The sequence below is a fragment of the Lontra canadensis genome, unplaced genomic scaffold (assembly GCF_010015895.1).
Source record: "Lontra canadensis isolate GAN:19392208 unplaced genomic scaffold, GSC_riverotter_1.0 scaffold9, whole genome shotgun sequence".
Taxonomy (NCBI): domain Eukaryota; kingdom Metazoa; phylum Chordata; class Mammalia; order Carnivora; family Mustelidae; genus Lontra; species Lontra canadensis.
This window is the reverse complement of record NW_022631003.1, coordinates 14,661,606-14,683,779: the sequence shown is the minus strand read 5'-3', so window position 1 is coordinate 14,683,779 and position 22,174 is coordinate 14,661,606. Positions and strand designations below refer to the sequence as shown.

The 22,174-nt window shown below is 42.3% G+C and overlaps 1 protein-coding gene and 1 long non-coding RNA gene across 2 annotated transcripts in view; one reads left to right on the top strand and one right to left on the bottom strand.

Annotated features, from left to right (window-relative positions):
• Positions 1-805: 805 nt before the first annotated feature.
• On the bottom strand, positions 806-11,050 carry LOC116866154. Its single transcript, XR_004382349.1, has 3 exons — positions 10,966-11,050; positions 10,654-10,741; positions 806-1,293 (listed from the first exon to the last, which is right to left on the bottom strand). It is a non-coding gene; the product is annotated as an uncharacterized LOC116866154 (long non-coding RNA).
• Positions 11,051-11,188: 138 nt separating this feature from the next.
• The window catches only part of IRAK3 (interleukin 1 receptor associated kinase 3), a 47,362-nt gene continuing 36,376 nt past the window's right edge, over positions 11,189-22,174 (top strand). The window contains exon 1 of the mRNA XM_032854889.1: positions 11,189-11,361. Within this exon, the coding sequence (XP_032710780.1) occupies positions 11,208-11,361 (154 nt within the window). The 5' untranslated portion in view covers positions 11,189-11,207. The remainder of the gene's footprint in view (positions 11,362-22,174) is intronic.

Sequence of the window (22,174 nt, the reverse complement as noted above, 5' to 3'; positions counted from 1 at the left end):
AGCACTTCCTATTAGCCAGGCTTTCCGAATGAGCACAAGAAGACAAGGGCCAACCAGAGAAGACTGAAGTGATGCGGATAGGTTCAGATGAGGGGCGAAGCTTAGGGTAAGATACGGGTGACAAAGAATGAGACTGGATAGTAAAGGAAGGGATGGGAGGGCACAGACAGTGCGAAGGACTGTTTTACCAATCTCTCCTTACCAATCGGTACTTACTATGAATGCAAAAATAAGGCGGTGGTGTTCTAAGAAGCGTGAATGTCCAAGCAATCCTAGCATATCCTTTTTTACTTGTGTCCCTTCCCAATATTAGCCAATTACTAATACTAAAATGAAGCTATTGAAGGAAAGGAAAAGAGGGCCAACCATAATTTCTTTTCCTGTACATCCTTGCTAGTAAGCTGAAGGTAAAGAGTGTTAGTAGAATGTGTACATCTCAAGAAGTATGATAAAAATATTTTGAGTTTGTATATAGCTGTTCCACAGTTCTAGTAAGAATGAAATGCTTATGTATATACAGGCTAGGAAATACAAACTGTAATTTTGGTGATCCTTATGAGCTTGCCTTTAAAACTGGTATTATACCATATAAGGATCAATGATAAAATTAGTGCTAATAATTTTTTAAAGATTTTATTTACGAATTTGACAGAGAGACACACAGCGAGAGACGGAATACAAGCAAGGGGAGTGGGAGAGGGAGACGCAGGCTTCCTGCTGAGCAGGGTCCCCGCCCCCCCCCCATTGTGGGGCTTGATCCCAGGACCCTGGGATCATGACCTGAGCCAAAGGCAGACGCTTAACGACTGAGCCACCCAGGCACCCTGTGCTAATAATTTTAAATGACATTTTTCCTTCACTTAAGCGACATTAAGTAGCAAGTTAAAAAAAATCATGGTAAATGAGGAGACTGCAAAAGAAATGAGAGCTTTGGGAAGATTATAAATGGCTTCACAGTGTTTTAGTTTGCTAGGACTGCTGTAATAAATTAGCACAAACTGGTGGCTTAAGACAACAGAAATGTCTTCATTTACAGTTCTGGAGGGCACAAGTCTGAAATGAAGTTGTCAGCGGGGTTAGTTCCTTATGGAGGTTCTCACAGATAATCTGTCCCATGCCTCTCTTCTGGTGTTGGCAGTCCTTGGATTTCCTTGGCTTGTGGTTGCATCACTCCAATGTCTGCCATCATCTTCACCAGGCCTTCTTTCTTCTGTGTTTCTGTGTCCAAATTACCCTCTTCTTATAAGGACACCAGTCCTATTCCAGTGTGGCCTCATCTTAACTCGATTACATCTGCAGAGATTTTACAGGCATACCTCATATTATTGTACTTCAGTTTTTTGCACTTTGAAGATACCGTGTTTTTTACAAATGGAAGGTTTATGGCAACCCTGCATTGAGTAAGTCTATTGGCATCATTTTTCCAATAGCATTTGCTCACTTCTCATGTATCTGTCACATTTGGGTAATTTTCATAATATTTCAAACTTTTTCACTATTATAATGTTTTTTATGGTGATCTGCACAGTGAGTACTACCCTGTGAAAGCTCATATGATGGTTAGCATTTTTTAGCAATATTTTTAAATTAAGAGATATACTTTTTCTCTAGAAATGATGCTATTGAACACTTAATACACTACAGTAGAGGGTAATACAGTATAGTGTAATATAGTATAAACTTTTATATGCTTTGGAGACCAAAAATTTATTTGACTCACTTTATTACAGTATTTGCTTTATTGCACTGGTCTGGAATTGAATGTGCAATATGTTCCATGTATGCCTATATTTCCAATTGAGGTCACGGTCAAAAGGCATCAGTGGTTAAGCCCTAAATGTATATCATGGGAGCCCACAAGTCAACCTATATCACAGAGGTGGTGACTTTTCAATAGGATCTTGAAAGATAATTAGGGGCTCATTAGGTAGGAGATGCTGAAAAAACCCAAACATGAAACAACTAGTTCAAATTGGAAAAGACCCAGACACTCATGAAAGACTTTACAGAAGAATAACATTTGGTGATTAATTGTATATAAGCATCAGCAAGCATAATGTCTGACATAGCAGGTGCTCAGTAAATCCTAACTATATCAATCGATCAATCAGTTGAACAAAAGTACGGAGTTCTTTTGGCTCCTGCGACCAGACAAAAAGAAGCTGATTTTCTAGGAAATGATCAGATTGGGGCATGCTGAATTGAGATGAAAGAAAGAAATCAAAATGCAATTGTGCAGTAAACATTGGAGGCAGGAGTGAGAAGGAACCTACAGGGCAGGTTAGGGCTAAGGACACATATACAAGAGTGGCCCACATAGAGATAATAGATGAAGAGTGAGATTAAAAAAAATAATAAATTAAAAAAATAAATAAATAAATTTAAAAAAAAAGAGTGAGATTATATGAAATCTTCCAAGACCTGGAATAAAAAGATCAATAGAATTCAGCCTATGGGTGCACAGTACAAGCCAAAGGAAGAGTTAGTTGGAAAAACAGAAGAAACAATCCATAACGTAGGTGGAAAACACTGAGTATTGTCTGAAGAGACCAAAAAAAAAAAAAAAAAAAAGACCAAAATTCACAAAAGATGGTGTGATGAGGGACTAATGCTGTGAAACTGTCAGAATAAGCCCTGAAGAAAGACCATTTGATCAGAAGTTACTAATATTTTTAGATCCAAATATGCTGGATACTTCCATATACAGACGTATTACTTTCATTATCAAGGCACCAGATTGGATATCCAAGCTTTTGTTTTTCTTTCAAAAAAACAAATGAACAATGAAACAAATTCTGTACAGAACAAGAGGAACTATGACCACTATGAAAGGCCAGAAGATCTGGATAACTAATTACCAAGTGTTGTGAGAACGTGTACTATGAAACCCAATGATGTGACATTATTTCTTGAGCTTCTGTGCAGAGAGTTTGTTATGGACTGAATGTGTGCCCCCATGTATATGCTGAAGCCCTAACTCCCCTTGTGGTCGAATCTGCAAAGGGGCTTGTTAAGTGAGGTTATAAAGGTAGGCCCTGATCAGATGGAATCAGTATCCTTATAAAAAGAGACACCAGAATGCTGGTATGCTCTCTCTCTCTTGCTCATTCTCTCTTTGGATGTGTGTGTGTGTGTGTGTGTGTGTGTGTGTGTGTACGCGTATACCCAGAAAAGGCCATCTACAAGCCCGAAGGAGAGCTTTTACCAGAAACTGAACCTTGTGGACACCTTGATCTTGGGATTTGTAGCCTCCAGCCCTGTGAAAAAATAAATTTCTCTTACTGAAACCATGCAATCTGTGGTATTTTTAATGCCAGCCTGAACAAACTAATACAGGATTTATTGGGGGGATTTACTAAATAACAAGGAAAAGAAAGCCAAATCCTTGAGAGGGAAAAGGCACACGATTTGTGCTGATAACTTGACATGACAGCTTGACAAGGAAATTTGGAAATCCCGAGTGAGATTTTGTGTGTGTGTTTCTCCAACAAACACTGCATCCAGACTTCACATAGCCCACAGCAGTTTTGCTATCTGTAAAATGCAGTAGTTGGATTAATATCCCTAAGCCATTTTCCATTATCAAATTGCAAATAGTCTGAGTAGAGTCTTGACTCCAAAAGAAAAAAATTGTGCCATAATCTCAGATTTATGTCACATGTTTGGGGTACTTCTAGAGATAAATAAATGATTGTGTCAAAAATAGAACTTTAGCTAGTATTGAAATTATCGTGAAAAGCCCTTGACTGAAATCTCTTCAATTATAAAAATCAGATTTTAGAAGTTAGTGGTGACTAGGCAAAAGTTATTATAGCAACACACTCTAGGGTGAAAAATACTTTGAAAATGATTTTTTAAAAAAATGGTGAAACAGGATGAGGCATGAAAATGTTGAAAGAAATTATTTTCTATAGTTGAGGGTTTTCTAGTTGAGACAATACATGTTAACTTTAGAAAGTGTGGGAAACACAAAGTAAGAAAATAAAATCACCAGTAAACATTCCATCAACCCTAAAAGAATAATTGTTAAAATCATAGTATAGATCATGTTATAAAATAATTGGTTTTTTTTTAAAGGATCTTTTTTTAAAGATTTTATTTATTTATTTGACAGACAGAGATCACATGTAGGCAGAGAGGCAGGCAGAGAGAGAGAGAGAGGAGGAAGCAGGCTCCCTGCTGAGCAGAGACCCCGATGCGGGGCTGGATACCAGGACCAAGGGATCATGACCTGAGCAGAAGGCAGAGGCTTTAAACCACTGAGCTACCCATGCGCACCAAAATAATAGGTTTTTAGAACAATGTTTTTGATATCTTCGATGGGGAAAAGTTGAGTTACAAGACAATGGAAGCCTAATGTTCTTTACAAATACACACACATACACACACATCAGGGGTGCCTGTGCCTGTGTTCAGTCGGTTAAGCATCTGACTCCTAGTTTTAGCTCAGGTTGTGAACTGATGGGTCCCGATCTCATGGGTCCCAAGATCACCCAGCGTCAGGATCCATGCTCAGCTGAGAGTCTGTTTGTGACCCTCTCCCTCTGCCCCTTACCCCGCTCAAATAAATCTTTAAAAATACACATGCAATAAACTGAAGGAATAACTATTGCATGTTATTTTATTAGGTCATCTTTCTCTTTTTTAAATCTTTTATTTAAATTAAATTTAATTAACACATACTTTGTTAATAGTTCAGAGGTAGAATTCAGTGATTCGGCAGTTGCATACAACACCCAGTGCTCATTACTTCAAGTGCACTCCTTAATGACTATCACCCAATTATCCCATCCTCCCACTTACCCCCGCTTCCAGCAACTCTCAGTTTGTTTCCAAGAGTTAAGAGTCTCTTATGGTTTGCCTCCCTGTTTTTGTGTTATTTTTTTTTTTTCCCTTCCCTTACGTCCATCTGCTTTGCTTCTTAAAGTCCACATATGAGTGAAATCCTATGGTATTTCTCTTTCTCTTTCTCTGACTGGCTTATTTTGCTTAGCATAAAACCCTTTAGTTCTATCCACGTCATTGCAAATGGCAAGATTTCATATATTTTGATGGCTGAGTAGCATTCCACCATATATATATATATATATATATATATAGATATATATCTATATATATATCTATCTATCTATCTCACATCTTCTTTATCCATTCATCTGTAGATGGATATCTGGGTTCTTTCCATATTTTAGTTATTGTAGACATTCCTGCTATAAACATTGGGGTACATGTGCCCTTTGAATCACTGTGTTTGTATCATTTGGGTAAATACCCAGTAGTGCAATTGCTGGGTCATAGGGTAGCTCTATTTTTAACTTTTTGAGGAACCTCCACACCATTTTCCAGAGTGACTGCACCAGTTTGCATTCCCACCAACAGTATTATTAGGTCATTTTAAAAATAAAGTTGTTTTTTAAAAAAAATTATTTATTTGACAGAGAGTGAGAGAGCACAAGCAGGCAGAGCAACAGAGGGAGAAGGAGAAGCAGGCTCTGCACTGAGCAGGGAGCCCAATGTGGGGCTCGATCCCAAGACCTTGGGATCATGACCCAAGCCAAAGCCAGTTGCTTAACCAACTGAGCCACCCAGGTGCCCCTTATTAGGTCATTTTAATGAAAGCCTAAAACCGTCCAACTCTTACTTCTTAAAATTACCAAGTAATCTGCCCCACAAACATTCTTACCCCATACTGATCTTTATCTCACCCCAAACCCCAGTGCACCTAGGACCTTCTAAAGCCCAGGGATGGGATAAGGCTCAAAGATGGCATAGGCTAGTGATCTTTATTTTGGAAATTATTTCCCAAACAAAAAAAATCTATGTCCCACAGTTGGTTGTCCTTTGAGCATCCATCCTTAGGGATGCTGGGTAAATAGCTGATAGTTTTTCATATACACAAAGTGCTGTTACCTGACTCACCTGATTTTTTATTTCTTAGGATTCAATGCCTGCGCTTAGCTGGGACTTTGATAATAATGTGTATCTGTGCCATTATGCCATCTGTGCCCTGGCCTTCAGGGTTCCCTCAGCATCTCCATTTGTGACTCTCTGCAGTTCATTACTCTCTTGCCTCCAGCTGGGATGGAAACTCTTTCTCTTTCTACCATCTGACATTTGGGGTGGGGTTAGGAGGGTAAAAAACCTAGTGAAAGTGTTTGAGGGTTAACCACAGCCACGTCCTTGCCAGAAGCATGTATGCTTGAAGTGGGTGCATGGCGTGCAGGGCTGGTCTGGTTCTGCATGGATTTTCAGTGCAGTCTCACACACCTCCAGAACTTTATACTGCTTCCATCCATGCTGCCAGGACCATTCCCTACTAACACTTACTTTTTCCAAGAGACCCAGCTGTCTCTACAATGCAGTTTCCATACCCATCTGACATTCCAGAGATAGAACTGTATAGGTCTGAACTCCAGTTTTGGACAGAGGTTAGTTTCCTTCCCATTCTCTTACAGGCCATCAGCAAACCAAGAACTATCACCACATATCTGTTTGGTGTATCCATTAGGATGCATTTGTCTGTGAATTACAAGATTCCCATTTTAAAAATCGACTTACTAAGGAATTTGTGTGATATAGTTTTAAGTCCAGAAGCAGGACATTCTCTAGGCATAGAACAAAAGAGCTGCTTAATGCCATTATGAAGGATCTGGTTTTCTCTCTCATGAGACCATCCCCAGGGCTCACTTCATTCTATTATTTATATCCATGTGGTTACAAAATGGTTCCAGAGATGACCAAAGCTGCTGCACGTTCTTATTCAGATTCAGAGAGAAGGAGAAATCTCAGTGATATTTGGTCCCCCAAGCCATATATTATTGCCAGTTCAGTCACATGCCAGCCTGACTCTCAGTGCATGGACCACTGCAGTTTTAAATATGGAGGTCAGGGTAGACTGTAGCAAGATGGGAAGAGCATCCCAGGCAAGGGAACAGCAAGTGCAAAGGCTTTAATGTGGGACTCTGCCTGGTGCATTCAAGGACCAGCAAGGAGGCAGTGTGGTTATGCAGGATGAACAAGGAAACAAGATCAGAGGGTAACAGCGGAGGGGGAGAGAGAGAGTGAATGCACATCAGATAAAGAGTTTGACTTTTATTCTGACTGAAATTAGAAGCCATTGTTGGCTTCTAAACAGATGAGAGACATAATCAGATTTGATTTAAAAGGATGACTCTGGCTGCAGTGTTGAGGAAAGCCTATAGGAAGCAACAGTGGAAGCTGCTTTAGTTCTAAGATAACTGTAGCAAAGCAGGCAAGATACGATGATGGCTCAAATCAGGGTGGCAGTAGCGGAGATGGAGAAAAGTATGATTTTAAATATATTTTGAAGAGTCAACAGGGTTTGGTGGTGGATTGAACATGGGCTGGGAAAAAAAATAGAGGAGCCTAGAATGACTCTAGATTTTGGTTCAAGCAACTGGAAGCAAGAGTGACTTGGATGGGGAAGAATGTCGAAGAGCAGGTTCAGGAGGCATGATCAAGGGTTTACTTTTGGAGATGAGTCTGAAGTTGAAGGGAGAAGTCTGAGCTAACCATATGCATTTGGCAGTCCTCGGTAGGTGGATGGTATTTAAAGCCTTGAAACTGGTTGAGATCATCAAGGGAGTGGGTGTACACAGAGAGAACTATGAACTGAACCCTGAGGCACTCCAGCATTAAGTTAAGGGAGAAGAGAAAGGACAGCAAGGGAAGGTGACCAGTGAAATAAGTTAAAATGTAAGACAATTTGGAAGACAGCGTCACAGAAGGAGGGGGGTGATCACCTGTGTCAAAAACTACTGAGAGTTCAAATAAGATGAGACCTAAAAACTGTTATATTCAGCAATGATGTGGACATAGATGACCCTGAGATCAGTTTCAGTGGAATAAAGTAGGAGGGGTGGCTCTAGAGTTGGCCTAAGAGAAGATAACAGAAGAAAAGTTGGGAGACCGTGAGAATATTCAACCCTTTACTATGGAAAGGAGCAAAGAAATGGGGGGGGTAATAATTATGGCATCGAAGTAGGGGAAATGGCATCAAATAGTTTTTTGGTTTGTATTAAGGTGGAAAAAATAACATCGTATTTGTATGCCAATAGAATTGATACGGTAAAGAGTGAGAAATTGATGATGTAGCTGAAACTGAAAAACACTGCCCTTGATGTCTGAGGAGGAGGCAGGAGTGAGATCAGATCTAGTGCACGGGTGAAGGGATTAGATTCACATAGGAACCTACATAATCTACCTATAGAAAAGGAGGGAGGCATGTATGTCTGTTCGGATACTGGTAGGTAGAGAGATGTGATGCTGAGATTCTGTGGAAGGTTTATTTTTTTTCCTGATACATCAGCACTCTTAATAAATATTCTCAAAATCATCAGCTGAGCACAAGGATGGAGGAGAGGGTAATGGGCATTGAGAAAAGAGAAGGCATAAAACAGTTGTCAAGGGGACCAGCAGAGTAAATGTACTAAAGGCACATAGTCATAGACATAGACAGCCCGGCAACATAAAGGACCCATTTGAAAGTCATGGCTTTGATTTTAAATTAAGTCCAATCAGCAGGTTTTTATTCCCCACCCCATTCCCAGCTACATTCTGGTATACAGGTGTGCAGCCCAAAATTAGAAACTTGTATCTAATCAGGATGGTAGATTTAAGAGAGCTCAACAAAGCCAGAGAGGAGCAAGAGAATGGAAAGCATATGCAAGAGAGGGATTATAAAAATCGACTGTGGACTTCATGGGTAAAGAGAAAAGCAAGGGCATCAAGAGGGTAGAGCCAGAGAAGAGGTAGCAAGATTTTGGATTTGGTATCCTGGTAAGGGGGAAGGATTGTTGGGGTCAGAGTACTAGAACGAATGCGCTAAAAGGACAGGAGGTGTGGTCAGAGAGTGGATTCATGAAATAGAAATTACAGAAGGGGTGGTCATTGATAACGACAAGATCTAGGGATTTATCATGGAAATGACTGGCTGAAATAGGGTGGAAAATAGGATTACTGGAGGAGAGGAGAGTCAAAGAACTGGGAGGACGGGGTACTGGAAAGATCATCTTTTGCCCAACAAATATTTCAAATCACCAAAGATTAAGATAGGATTAGTATTGGAGAGGACTGCAGGGAGCAGGAGCTATATAGCCTAAAACGGAGAGGGCAGAATTAAGGTGGGGGAGAGCAGTGGATGACAGCAACAGTGAAGCCGTGAGTGATACAACCTGATGATTTAAAATTCAAAAGTCAAAGGCAGTTTTAAGGAATAGGGAGGGAGCATGGTCTGATACTAGGTGCCAACACTGAAAAATACAAGAATTTTCACATAATCCATATAGATTTCACATAATCTGGCTTTCACATAAAATTCTTGCTTCTCTTTAAGTCAGGAGATCTGGAAAAGCGGGCCATGTTGACTGCTTCACTCAGCGACCGTGATTCCTGGCTCCTCTGCGTGGGAGAGGTTAAGTTTGGGTCCCCTGTTCTACCAGTTCACCAACTCAAGAGCTGTCAAATACTTGGACCTGGACCCTGCCTCTCTTGCTCAGTTTACTCAGGTAGTCCCTTTGAGAGGTATAGGGCTTCTTCTTCTTTTTTTTTTTTTTTTTAAGATTTTATTTATTTGACAGAGAGAGGTAGGCAGAGAGGCAGGCAGAGAGAGAGGAAGGGAAGCAGGCTCCCTGCTGAGCAGAGAGCCCGATGCGGGACTCAATCCTAGGACCCTGAGATCATGACCTGAGCCGAAGGCAGCGCCTTAACCCACTGAGCCACCCAGGTGCCCTAGAGGTATAGGGCTTCTTAAGTGTGTTCAGATCGACAATAAAAGTTTAGCTATTTAAACAAAGGGATATAGAAACTTTTGCCCAAAAAGTATTGTATTTATCAATTTTCAAGTGTATTTTGTGGTATACTCTGGCTGAGAACGACCTGGGAATTCAGAGAGGGGTAGGGGTACGAAATGATAAAGTAGCATCAACGTTGGTCTCTAGGGGGCACCATTGCCAAAGAGTACAAATCTGAAAGCTTTCAAATAGGGTTGCTATTTTTCAGTTGATAACAATTGTCCACTCTACAGTCATTAAGGTTGGGATTTTTTTTCTCACCACTTTCAAAGCATCTCCTCTTTTCATCAGTAACATTTGTATCATGCCTGTGATGGGCTATTACAGCACACACGATAGAATATTTTAAAAACAATAGTCAATTTTACTTAAACTCCTTGTTGGAAGCAAATGACTCCATCAAACACTTTGAAGAAGGAAAAAGTAGTGGAACAATGTTCTATCAAGAAAGGCCAGGAAGGGGGTGCCTGGGTGACTCAGTCGTTAACCCTCTGCTTTCAGCTCAGGTCATGATCCCGGGGTCCTGGGGCTGCCTACTCAGCAGGGTGCCTGCTTCTCCCTCCCCTACTCCCCCTGCTTGTGTTCTCTCTCTCTCTCTGTCAAATAAATAAATAAAATCTTAAAAAAGAAAGAAAGAAAGAAAGGCCAGGGAGAAAAGGATGTAGTAAAACCAAACAGCAATGGGCAGCCTCATGAAGAAAATGAACACAATTTTCTTCTGTTTTGTTCTTTTTTTCCTGTTGTTGTTTTGTTGTTGTTTTGTCTTTCCCAACAATCACTTCATATATGCACATTTATCTGTTCAACTTCAGTAAAAGTTGGGAGGAAGAATGTGCCAAACCTTTTGAATGGTTGTCTTCAGCTAAGTGTTTTCTTCTTTCGGTTCTTCTGGGTTTTCCAACTGTTCCTCAATAAACATGTGTTGCTTCCTGGCAGGGTAAATCAAAATGCATTTTTCAAAGAAGTCGTGTCAGGTCTCTGTCCATCCCGCCAGGAGCCGGCCCATGCCAGGGCCGGCAGAGGGGGTGATAGACCCCCCCCCCCCCGCCCCGTGAGTTCTGCCCTCCGGGTCTTTCCCCAGCTCTCGCTCTCGGCTTTCTCTCTCCTGTCGCGCCCCAAACCCAGAGCAACGAAAGGGCTGGCCAAAACTTACGGCCTGTGACAAGGGCCTCGCCGAGACAGGGAGACCCCGCGGCCGCCCTCGGGGCATCGCTGCCGGGCAGCGCTGTGCGTCATGTGGGGCCCGCCCCTTGCGGGGCTCGGCAAGTTCTACCGCCTTAGCCGCCGCCGTGGAAGCAGGATTTCCGCGGTTGTGTAATCGCACCTCCCGGGCGCGGAGAGGCCTGGGCTCCGCATCCGTCCTCCGACCGGCCCCTGGTGTCCGGCGGCCGAGCCATGGCCTGGACGGCGGCGGCTGCGGCGAGGAGCTGCGGGGCTCGCGGCGCGCTCACGGCGCACACGCTCCTGTTCGACCTGCCGCCAACGCTGCTGGGCGAGCTCTGCGCGGTGCTGGACAGCTGCGACGGCGCGCTGGGCTGGCGCGGCCTCGGTGAGGGCGGCCCTCAGAGGCAGCGGCGGACGGCAGGCGGGGGCGGGTGGGGGGGGGGGGGGCGCTGGGTCGCGGCGCGCATGCTCAGTCCGACCTGCCGCGCTTGCGGCAGGCCAACCCCACCGGTCCCGCACCGCGTAGACCGCGGGTCTGCGGGGGCTTCCCACGGGCAAAGTGCGCGTTCCTCGCCCAGGGAACTACACAATACTTCCTGAGACCCGAAGACGAGCTCCCCCTTCTCTTTCAAAGACGCTTTGGGTCCCTTGGCGGGATTAAGCGGCAGCTACCCTCCTGAAACCATCCAATGTTTATCAACTGTTCCCGCCTTGCTTGGTTCAGAGTATTTTAAGTTAAATCGCCCATGTGATGTCTTCTTATGGCAAAATTACCCTAGAATATAATTTTCATACTAAAACATATTTATCCCTTTAAATTTATTCTTTGGTGTTTTCAGGGCACTTGCAAGTGCCCATCTTAATTAAATTCCAGGTGAAAGGGTAACGTAAAATACTATTTGTCATCAATGTGGCTCCCAGTTTTCTTAATATTTCTTGCTTATTTATCTAGTCTGTGGCATGAAGGTTTATGCTAGATGATGTCTTTTTATATCCATCTGGAAAGTTGGCTTTAAAACCATTCTATGCAGTCATTGGGAAGTTGAGCAACTGCCTTTTGGAAGTCTTGAGTGTGATCACTGGAAATAATTCAGGAAAAAAAATCTTTGTTAAGTACAGGCACTTTTGTTAGATTTGATCTTCCATGGTGACACATTTAATGTTAGTTGAAAATAAGCACAATCATGTCAAAACAACTTAGCTTTTATTCTCTGAAACACCTTCTTTTTTTAAAAAAAGCAAGACTAGCAAAAGACCTATGAGAAAAAAAGTTTTGTTGTTTATGAACAATATGGTCACACTTTGTGGAACGTGGCTGTGGGCTTCTAGGTATATTTAAGAAGCAAAACAGGATCATAGGGAAAGGAAAAAAAATAAGACGGAATCAGGGAAGAAGACAAACCATAAGAGACTCTTAATCATAGGAAATAAACAGGGTTGCTGTGGGGGTGAGGGAGGTGGGGGGATGGGGCAACTGGGTGATAACACATTAAGGAGGGAACGTGATGTGATGAGCACTGGGTATTATATAAAACTGATTAATCACTGACCTCTACCTCAGATGCCAACAATACATTCTATGTTAATTAATTGCATTTAAATTAAAAAGTGAAAAAAAACTAAAACCATTATATATTATATATTATATACATTATATATTATATATTATAATTATTATAAGCTCTATAATTTTAAAGTATGACCCTTATGTAAAAATATCAGAAAAGATAATACTTGACTCTTTGACTTCTGGAAAACGTAGAGTATGCATTTGGGGGATAAGATCCTTCCCACACCAGATCTTTTGGAAATGGATGACATGGACAGTTTTAGGACCCACTGGTTTCCTAGAATGACTACATTCACGAGAGAAGAATGTTTTTGTTGCAGTCCACAGGTAGTCAGTGGGGCCAGGTAGCTGTCATAAATGAGTAAAGCAGGATGAAGACTGAACATGGAAGAGTGTATGTCCCATCTAGGAGGGGTGATTAGTTCTCAGTCCCACGTCACTGATGCTTTTCAGGAAGTCCAGCCCAGTATTGCTGCATTCCCGCTATCTCTCTCTCTCTCTCTCTCTCTGCATTCAAATCCAGACATTCACATTTTACATGGGTTGTCTCATAAAGCGCTTAACAGTTGCCCTTTGAGGCAGGTGCTATTATCATCACCAATGTGTTAACAGATGAGGAAACCGTGGTACACATTCATTAAATGACACTTGCCCAAACTGACACAGCTAAGGAGTAGCAGAGCCAGGATTTGAACCATGGCAGTTTGGATCCACTGCCTGTGCCCTTACCCACAGCCACACTACTCTTCCAGACCATGACTTCCTCAAGTTCTCAAGTACTGACTGCTCTGCTCTTTCTGCTCTAAAGTACACTCTCTAAAATAGCCTTTCTAAAGTACACTCATTTCAGCCGTGAAAGAACAATTCAGTGAGCCATTTCAAACATGCAGCCCCATTTTTCTAGTTGTGGAAATGAGTGAAGACCACCCAAATGAGAACAAGCAAAGGCTATTTATTCAAAGCAAGAGAGTTAGCCACCATAACTTGCATTTGACAGAGACCCAAAGGCAAGCAAGGAGTGGAAAAGCTTTATGGTAGAAAAAAGAGAAGGCTTCAGGTCTTCCACTATTGGAGGAGTTGGCATGGAAAAGCTATGGACAGGTTAACTAGCAGAATTGTTTAGGGTGTATATTTGGCTCTTTCAAGATGGTCCTGAATTGGAAGCAGGGGTGAAAATCAGGGAAGCTGACAGTTGTTAATTGAGTCGTAACTATTTGGGACTGATTGCTACAGAGATTATCATTTGGCTTCTTGGACTAGCTGCTACAGATGCTAACATGACTTCTCAGACTAGTTACTGTGTATAGTAGATTGGCATTCTGGACTGGTTAACGCATGTTGTGAGTCACCATTCTATTTTTGTATAGAGTCTGGCCATTGTTCCTTTGTATATTCTTTCATAGGGGAAAAATCTAAAATGCCTATTCCTTGATTCTCTAGCTATAATTTACTGTGCACATAGCTAGACTACGTAGCTCCGAAAGGAGACCTAGTACAGAGCAGCTGCTTCATGAATTATTGGCTCAACCAGAAGGGAAGCCTGACTCAGCTCAGGGTGGTTGAGGGCACTGCCCATGTTAAATAGACGCTGAGTTTCCCTATTGGCATGGGGAAAGGAGAAAGACGGGAAGAGGTAGAGGGAGGGAAAACTTGACCTTAGAGGGTGAGGGTGAGAGTGCTGGAGGACTGAATCAGGGACACAGTCCCTTTTATGCTCAGGACAGCAGAGAGCCTGAAGATACAGAGTATCCAAAATTCCGTGTAGAAAACAATGCAATGTAATAGTTAAGACTGTCTCAGGCTGATCTGGTCATGATGCTTGATGATGGTGAATATCAGATGACATTTACAAAGGTAGCTCTGACAAAGATATATGACAAAGATATATGACATTTACAAAGGCAGCTCTGCCATAGATCATATGGCAGCCTAGTTGTTCACAAACGGAATCATCTGTGCAATCTTTTAAAGATACAAATGCCAGAGTGCCTGGGTGGCTCAGTGGGGTAAGCATATGCCTGCAGCTCAGGTCATGATCTCAGAGTACTGGGATCGAGCCCTGTGTCGTGCTCACTGCTCAGCATGGAGCCTGCCTCTCCCACTCCCTCTGCTTCTCATTCCCACCACCCCCCACTCCAGATCGTGCACGCTCTCTTGCTCCCTCTCTATCTCTCTCTCTCAAATAAATAAATAAATAAGATAGAAATGCCTAGGCCCCACCCCCAGAGCTGTTGATTCAACCTTTGCTTTAAGGATCCAGCATCTTTCTGTTTTTTGCAGAGGTGAGTCTGATGCACAGCCTGGCTTGGGAGCCATTGCTCTGGCCAAATTCTCTACTCTAGTAGCATCTTAATATACCAGTTATTTTACCACACTCTTTCACTTCTCCACTTAATTGTTTTTTATCCTTAAACATATTCTTCATATTGCTCCTCAAGTCCCTTTTGTCACATATGGTTATTAAGAAGAGGAAATCACAAGGTAATACATTCTCTGGTCGATGATGATTTTATGGCTTTGTAATGAAAGGAGGAGCCCAAGCTGAAAATGTTACTGATCTTATACTCCCTTCCAGACGTGGTAATAGAGCCTCTGGTGACAAGTCATTTCATTACATTATCATAGGGTAGTACTTGAATTAAATTGTTTGGAGAAGTGCACACCATGACCCGTTTCAACACTTGTGATACCCTGGGAAAGAAACCCTTTTACAGGTCATCTGGAATGGGTTGTATTCAGTTTTTTTCCCTCTGAAAAAAAGAAATGAAATTATCATAGAAATTATTATTAATCACTTTACAGCAAACTAAGTATAAAATCACATTAAATGTGTCTTTGAATATTCAATAAAGAATCAAAATAATAGTCATAATAATAATAAAAGCTGCCATCTATCCAGGGCTTGCTCTTTGCCAGACAATCTCTGCTAAGCACTTCATGTGGATTATGTCATTTGTTACGAAAATTTTGTGAGGTAGGTATTTTTCCTATTTCCACTTCATAGGTAAGGAAACTGACTCTCAGAGAATTTAAGTAACTTAAGTCACGGTCTAGTAAAGTGCAGACTAGGATTCTAATCAGATGGTCAGACTCCAGAGCCTATGTTCTTAAAAAAAAAAAAAAAAAAAAGCTTAGATAGATTTTATTATTTAGAACAGTTTTAAATTTACAGAAAAAAATTAGGAGATTGTACAAAAAATTCTCCTCTTTTATATCTTCCACATATACTCTGCATCCAGTTCCCCTGTTATTAACATCTTACATTAGTGTGGCACAATTGTTACAATATCAGTATATTATTATTATCAAAGTCAATATTTTATTCAGATTTCCTTCATTTTTTTCCTAATCCCCCTTCTCTCTCCCAGGATCCCATCCGAGATTACATTTAGTTATCATGTATCCTCAGGCCCCTCTTCACTGTGATCGTGTCTCAGGCTTTTCTAGTTTTTGATGACCTTGACGGTTTTGAAGAGTATTGGTCAGGACTGGCCTACCATTTTGTAGAATGTCTTTTGACCAAGATTTTACTGATGTTTTACTCATGATTAGACTGAGGTTACTGATTTCTGAAAGGCAGGGGCGTGTGGGTGGCTCAATTAGCTAAGCGTCTGCCATTGGCTCAGGTCATGATTCCCAAGGTCCTGTGATCGAGTCCAGAATCAGGCTCCCTGCTTAGTGGGGAGCCTGTTTCGCTGCCTGCCACTCCCCTCTGCTTCTGTGGTCACGCGCTCGCTCTCTCTTTCTGAGACAAATGTATGAGTGGAATCTTTTAAAAAAATTTAAAAAACAGATTTTTGAGAGGCAGACTGCAGAGGTAAAGTGCCATTTTCAGGACATCATATCAGGGATACCCACTATTTACATGACTTACCCCTGTTGACATTAACCAGAGTTGAGGTCATATCCATCGATTTGCTTTGCTGATACTCTCTCTCTTCCCCTCTTCATATACGCTTTGGAAGAAAGTCACTAAGTGCAACCTACACTTAAGGAATGAGGAGTGATGCTCCCCCCACCCCCTTGAAAGTGGAGTAGAGCCTGTGTTCTTTTGACGACCATGGAATTTCTCCCATCTTACAGTGTTCTTTCTAGATCTTACTTTTAGTCTAAGTTACCACCCCATTTCTCTGTTCCCTTTAAGATGAAATTCTGTAAAAGGTACTTTTACAGAAATTTTACAGAAATTAAAGAAATTTTACAGAAATTAAAGAAATTCTGTAAAAAAGCTACTTACATTCCAGGCCCTCCATTCTCCCTGGAACCTGCTTCAATCTGGCTTTCACCCCCACTCTTCCATTAAAATACCTCTCATCCTGCGGTTCCTGGGTGGCTCAGTTGGTTGAGCGACTGCATTCGGCTCAGCTCGTGATCCCAGAGTCCCGGGATCGGGTCCCGCATCAGGCTCCCAGCTCCATGAGGAGTCTGCTTCTCCCTCTGACCTTCTCCCCTGTCATTCTCTCTCTCACTCTCTATCAAATAAATAAATAAAATCTTAAAAAAAAAAAAAAACTTAAAAAAAATAAACCTCTCATCCAAGTCACAGTGGCTAAAGCCAATGGTCAGTTCTCAGTTTCCTCTTATTTGATACACTTCCTTCCTCCTTGAGGCACTTTCTTTCCTTCTAGAACTTACACTGTTTATTTTCTTCTCATCTTGCAGGTTCCTCTTTATCTCTCTGACCTCCCCGAGTACCCGTGGGATTAGTCCACAGACCTATGTATCTACCATACCCATGATCTTGCCGTTTCCATCCATATGCTAATAACTGCCCCGTGTCTAGCCTGCATCTCCCTCTCTGACATCAGCACCATCTCTTCTATTTGCTTACTTGACAGACATCTCCAACATAACAGCCCAGAAAGGCTTCCCTCCACCAAAGTTTTTCCCCATCTTGGCTAATGGCAACCCCATCCTTCACTTGTTCAGGCCGAAAATCCTGTCTTCTTGGACTTCTTGCTTTCTCGCCAAACCACATTCATGTCTCTAAGTCTATGTTGTTAACTCTGCCTTCAGGCTCTCTGTCTAATAATCCGACTGTTTCTTAGGACTGCTGCCACCACCAGCCTGGTCCAAACCACTATCAGGTCCCACTGATTAATGTCAGGAGCCTCTTTTAAAGATTATTTATTTATTTATTTATTTGACACAGAGAGAGAGAGAAGGAAGGAGGGAGAGAACAGCAGAGGGAGAAGCAGGCTCCCAGCTGAGCAAGTAGCCAGATGCAGAGCTCCATCCCAGGATCCCAGGATCATGACCTGAGCCGAAGGCAGACGCTTAATGACCGACTGAGCCACCCAGGCACCCCTTTCAGCAGCCTCTTAACTGGGCTCCCTGCTACTGCCCTTGCCCTCCTGGAGTTACTTTTCAGCCAGCGGCCAGTGAGCTAAGGTCATTGTCCTATTCAGAACCGCTCAGTAGCTTCCCTTCTCACAGTAAACCCTACATGGCTTTTCTCCCTTCCTTCTTGTTTGCCCCATGCCAGATGCATTGGCCTCTCCTGGCACACGCCCAGGAACATTTTCCCTGCAGGTAACCCTGAGGCTTATTTCTTCACTTCCTTTGTACTTTTAACTATTATCCACTCTGACCACTTTATAAAAATTGACACCCCCTGTGGTCCTTATGCTCCTTTCCTGCTTCGTTTGCCTTCACATCATTTATTGTCACTCAAACACTTTATCTCTCTTCATTTGTTTTTTGCCCATCTAGATACACGCTTCAAGGGGGCAAGAGATGTTTTGTTTGCCTTGTTTCCTGATTACTCCTCTAGCATCTAAAATTGTACCTAGCACAGAGTAGGCATTCCGTAAATATATGTGATTGAATGAATGATGAACAGATGCCTGCTAAACATCCAAAGCTCATGGGGAGGAGTATTAAACAAAGCACTGTACTAGATACAAGTTGTGGTCCCTGCTTGTCGAGATTTTCCAATTTGATTTTGCCAATTTGTATAGGCAGTAGGCCTATACAGATTCTATAAAGAAGTTGAACAAAGGAAGAAAGTGAGGGGAAACAGTACCGATCATTACCCAGGTATGGAATCACACAGCTTCTGAGCTTTAGCCTGAAATGCTGGTGTTGAGGGTGAACTGTTCTTAAATTGTTTCCCAGAGGTAGTTAATGTTACGTGCATACCTGAATCTGGGCTTGAGGGAGCAGGGCACATGGAAGGATACCTGAGAAATCACTCACAGCCCTGCCATGGAAAAATGAGTCCTGCTCAAGTATGGATAAAAAGTAAACATAAGCTTAACTATGGCTCAGATTTACTTCTCATAAAATTTATTAGCTGGTGGGTGTTATTGCGGTAGTCTGGTAAGAGGAGTTGAGCCAACTTACACATTTGACTTTTGTTTGACTTCTTTTGCAATTAAAAATATCTTCAGTTGTGTGTTGTTTTAAAGAAGAAGGCCTTGGGGCGCCTGGGTGGCTCAGTGGGTTAAGTGTCTGCTCAGGTCATGATCCCGGAGTCTGCAGACTGAGCTTGCATTGAGCACTGCGCCAGGCTCTCTGCTCGGTGGGGTGTCTGTTTTCCCTCTCCCTATGCTCCTCCCTCTGCTTGACACACTCTCTCTCTCTCTCAAATAAATAAAATCATAAATAAATGAATGAATGAATAAATAGAAGGCCTGTGTTGTGTGCTTTGTAGAAAGAAAGAACAGAGGCATCTTTTCCTTTTCCCATCATGTTATTTCAAAACAAACTGTGCAGTCTTAACTTATTAGGGGTTTTGGCATGGGGTTTTATGCAAATACAGATTCCAAACAAGTGTGTGTTGCCTTATTCTAAAAAAACCCCTTCAGAGAACTATTTGCATATGGAGTGATTTCTGCAGTTGAATTCCCCAGTGGTTAGCACCACCTAGATAGTTCTGCTCTCTCAAAACAAAGCCCGAAAGGAACTTTGAACATTAAATGATTATTAAGCAATCAGTGTCTTCAGCTAAACTAATCTCTGAACTTTTCAGGTGGACTTTTTGGCTTCTGTTCTGCCAAGATGCCTTTCAAACGAAAGATTTGCCTTCCAAAAAAAACAATGTTTTGGGGTGCCTGGGTGGCTTAGGGGGTTAAAGCCTCTACCTTCGGCTCAGGTCATGATCCCAGGGGCCTGGGATCGAACCCCACATTAGGCTCCCTGCTGAGCAGAGAGCCTGATTCCCTTTCTCTCTCTCTGCCTGCCTCTCTGCCTACTTGTGATTTCTGTATGTCAAATAAATAAATAAAATCTTTAAATAAAAACAAAAACAAAAAAACCCCAATGTTTTAAATAATGCTTAACTGCAGCATATTTTTCTTAATTTATCTTTTCCTTTAGAATGCTCGAGTTTACCAACGCAATTAGTCGTTGAGAAGTTTACTTTTTGTTTAGTACTGTGAATAAACAAAGTTCTGTGTTCTGGAAGAAAACAAGGAAGATTAGAGAAAACCATGAATACTGCATTCCTGTCCCATCACTCTGAAGCTCTTGTTTTCTAGAATCTGTTCCAAATGAACTATACATTTTATGGATGCTAAATAATGCTGTTTTGTGGTGTTTCTGTGCAGAATGCATCATCGTTGAAGAAAAGCCATTAAGATTGCACTGTGAATCCCTAGTTAGAGAAAGAGAAAATGTATTTCGTGTCTCATCCTGGAGGTAACTCCATACATGCAGTATCCGTTTCAACTGAGCCTGTATCAGTTTTACATGGTGAACTAGTACTATTGGAAAACACTTTGCGGGGCGCCTGGGTGGCTCAGTGGGTTAAGCCTCTGCCTTTGGCTCAGGTCATGATCTCAGGGTCCTGGGATCAAGCCCCGCATTGGGCTCCCTGCTCAGCAGGGAGCCTGCTTCCCCTCTCTCTCTGCCTGCCTCTCTGCCTAGTTGTGATTTCTCTCTGTGTCAAATAAATAAATAAAATCTTAAAAAAAAAAAAAAAAGAAGAAGAAGAAAGAAAGAAAAACACCTTGCTTTATATAGACCTGGGGCAAACCCAGAACCCTCTGACCCTGGTCAGTGTTAGGAAACCCAAACCTCAGCTCTCTTGGCATAGGTGGTGCCTCAAGTAACAGGATGACAGGGCCCAGAATTGTGGCCTGTTGCCCTTTTAAAAGGGAAATTCAGAAAGTTAAAAATGGGAATAGAATTATGTGGGAAATCTGACTTGAAAAGTTAACTCCAGATCTCCTTGGCAGTTGTAAGCTGTTCTTTTCCTACTGTGAAAATTGTGAGCCATAAAGTGTTTTTACCTTTTTGTGTGTGAATATTGTTGGTAAGACGCCTGCTAGTATTGCCACCAGATGGATTGTCCCACAACTGGAGCTTCTCTCTTGGCACCACCATCTCAGAAGTCTTGCACTGACCTCAAGTTCGTTTTCAGGATAGTTTCAGTCTGTATGCTATCACTCAGGGCCTCTGTCTGTCGCTCAGCAAATATGTCACCAATGTCTGCTATGTGTCAAGTGCGTTCGTACCAAGGTAACACAGAGACTCTCTGGGGCTTGTTCTCCTTTTCTTTAACATGAAGCCTCCGCTCTGAGCCTACCCGCCTCCTCTTGGCCCTATCAGGCCCTTTCCTTCCCTTCTGGAACAATTCCCCACCTGATTGACTCTCTTCTTTCAGCCCTTAAAACCTTGCCTCAGTCCATCCCCATTGTAAAGGGAGTGGATGTTGTAACCGAACCAACATGAGTCCGCCATGCCTCGGTGAGTCAGACACCAGGTTCAGTTGTCCCACAAAGAAAACTTTCATCTGCAGCAAATAAGAAGATCACATGGGTGGGGTGGAGTGGGGATGGTTTCCAAAGCCAGGACTCCTACAGAGAGGGTGAACTGGTTCCTCTTGTTTAGGGTTAGGATGAATATTTAGCTAGGGAACTGTGTTGTCCTCAGTCAAGAGGTCACATCCTCTATGGATCTTGTGTGCTATGTTAATGAGGCTGAGGCTCCCCCTTGGGCAGAGATCTTCATATTATGATGAAGTAAAGGTAACTGTAGATCATTCCAGAGGCCACTCTGTGGTCTACATGCACAGACTCATGCCAGGTTTAGCTCAAATGGTCTGGGTGGTCTGGACCAGCAGCAGGTCTTGTGAAGGCAGAAGCCATCCCTGGAGGAGTGGTTTTGGGGTTTCACTTCTCTGAGTTAAGGGGAAAGCCGGTAAAAAGAGCTTAGGGAAAAATATAAGACAAAGTGTACAAGCAGGGAGGCAGGCAGTAACGGCCAGGTCTTGGGGTCTAACTGGTGACAATGTCACTCCCTCACACTCCTCCCTGACTGTGGGACTACACAAGGGTGTCCTTTCTCCTCCTGTCTATCCCAAAGTCATTTCATGTCTTATGCCAAAGATTCAAGGTGGAGGGGGACCTGGTTTTTTTTTTTTAAGTTTATTTATTTATTTTTTTTAGTGACCTCTACACCCATTGTGGGGCTTGAACTCACAAATCCTGAGCTCAAATGTCACTTGCTCTTCTGACCAAGCCAGCCAGGTGCCCCCAGAGGAAGCTGTTGTGTTTTTTTTTTTTAAGCCTATTGTATGTTGCATAATTATTAATAACTGATAGAGATCATTATGCCTATTTTATGCCTAATACTCTATAAATATTAGCCAATTAATTTACTAATAGAAAAAATAGAAACCTAA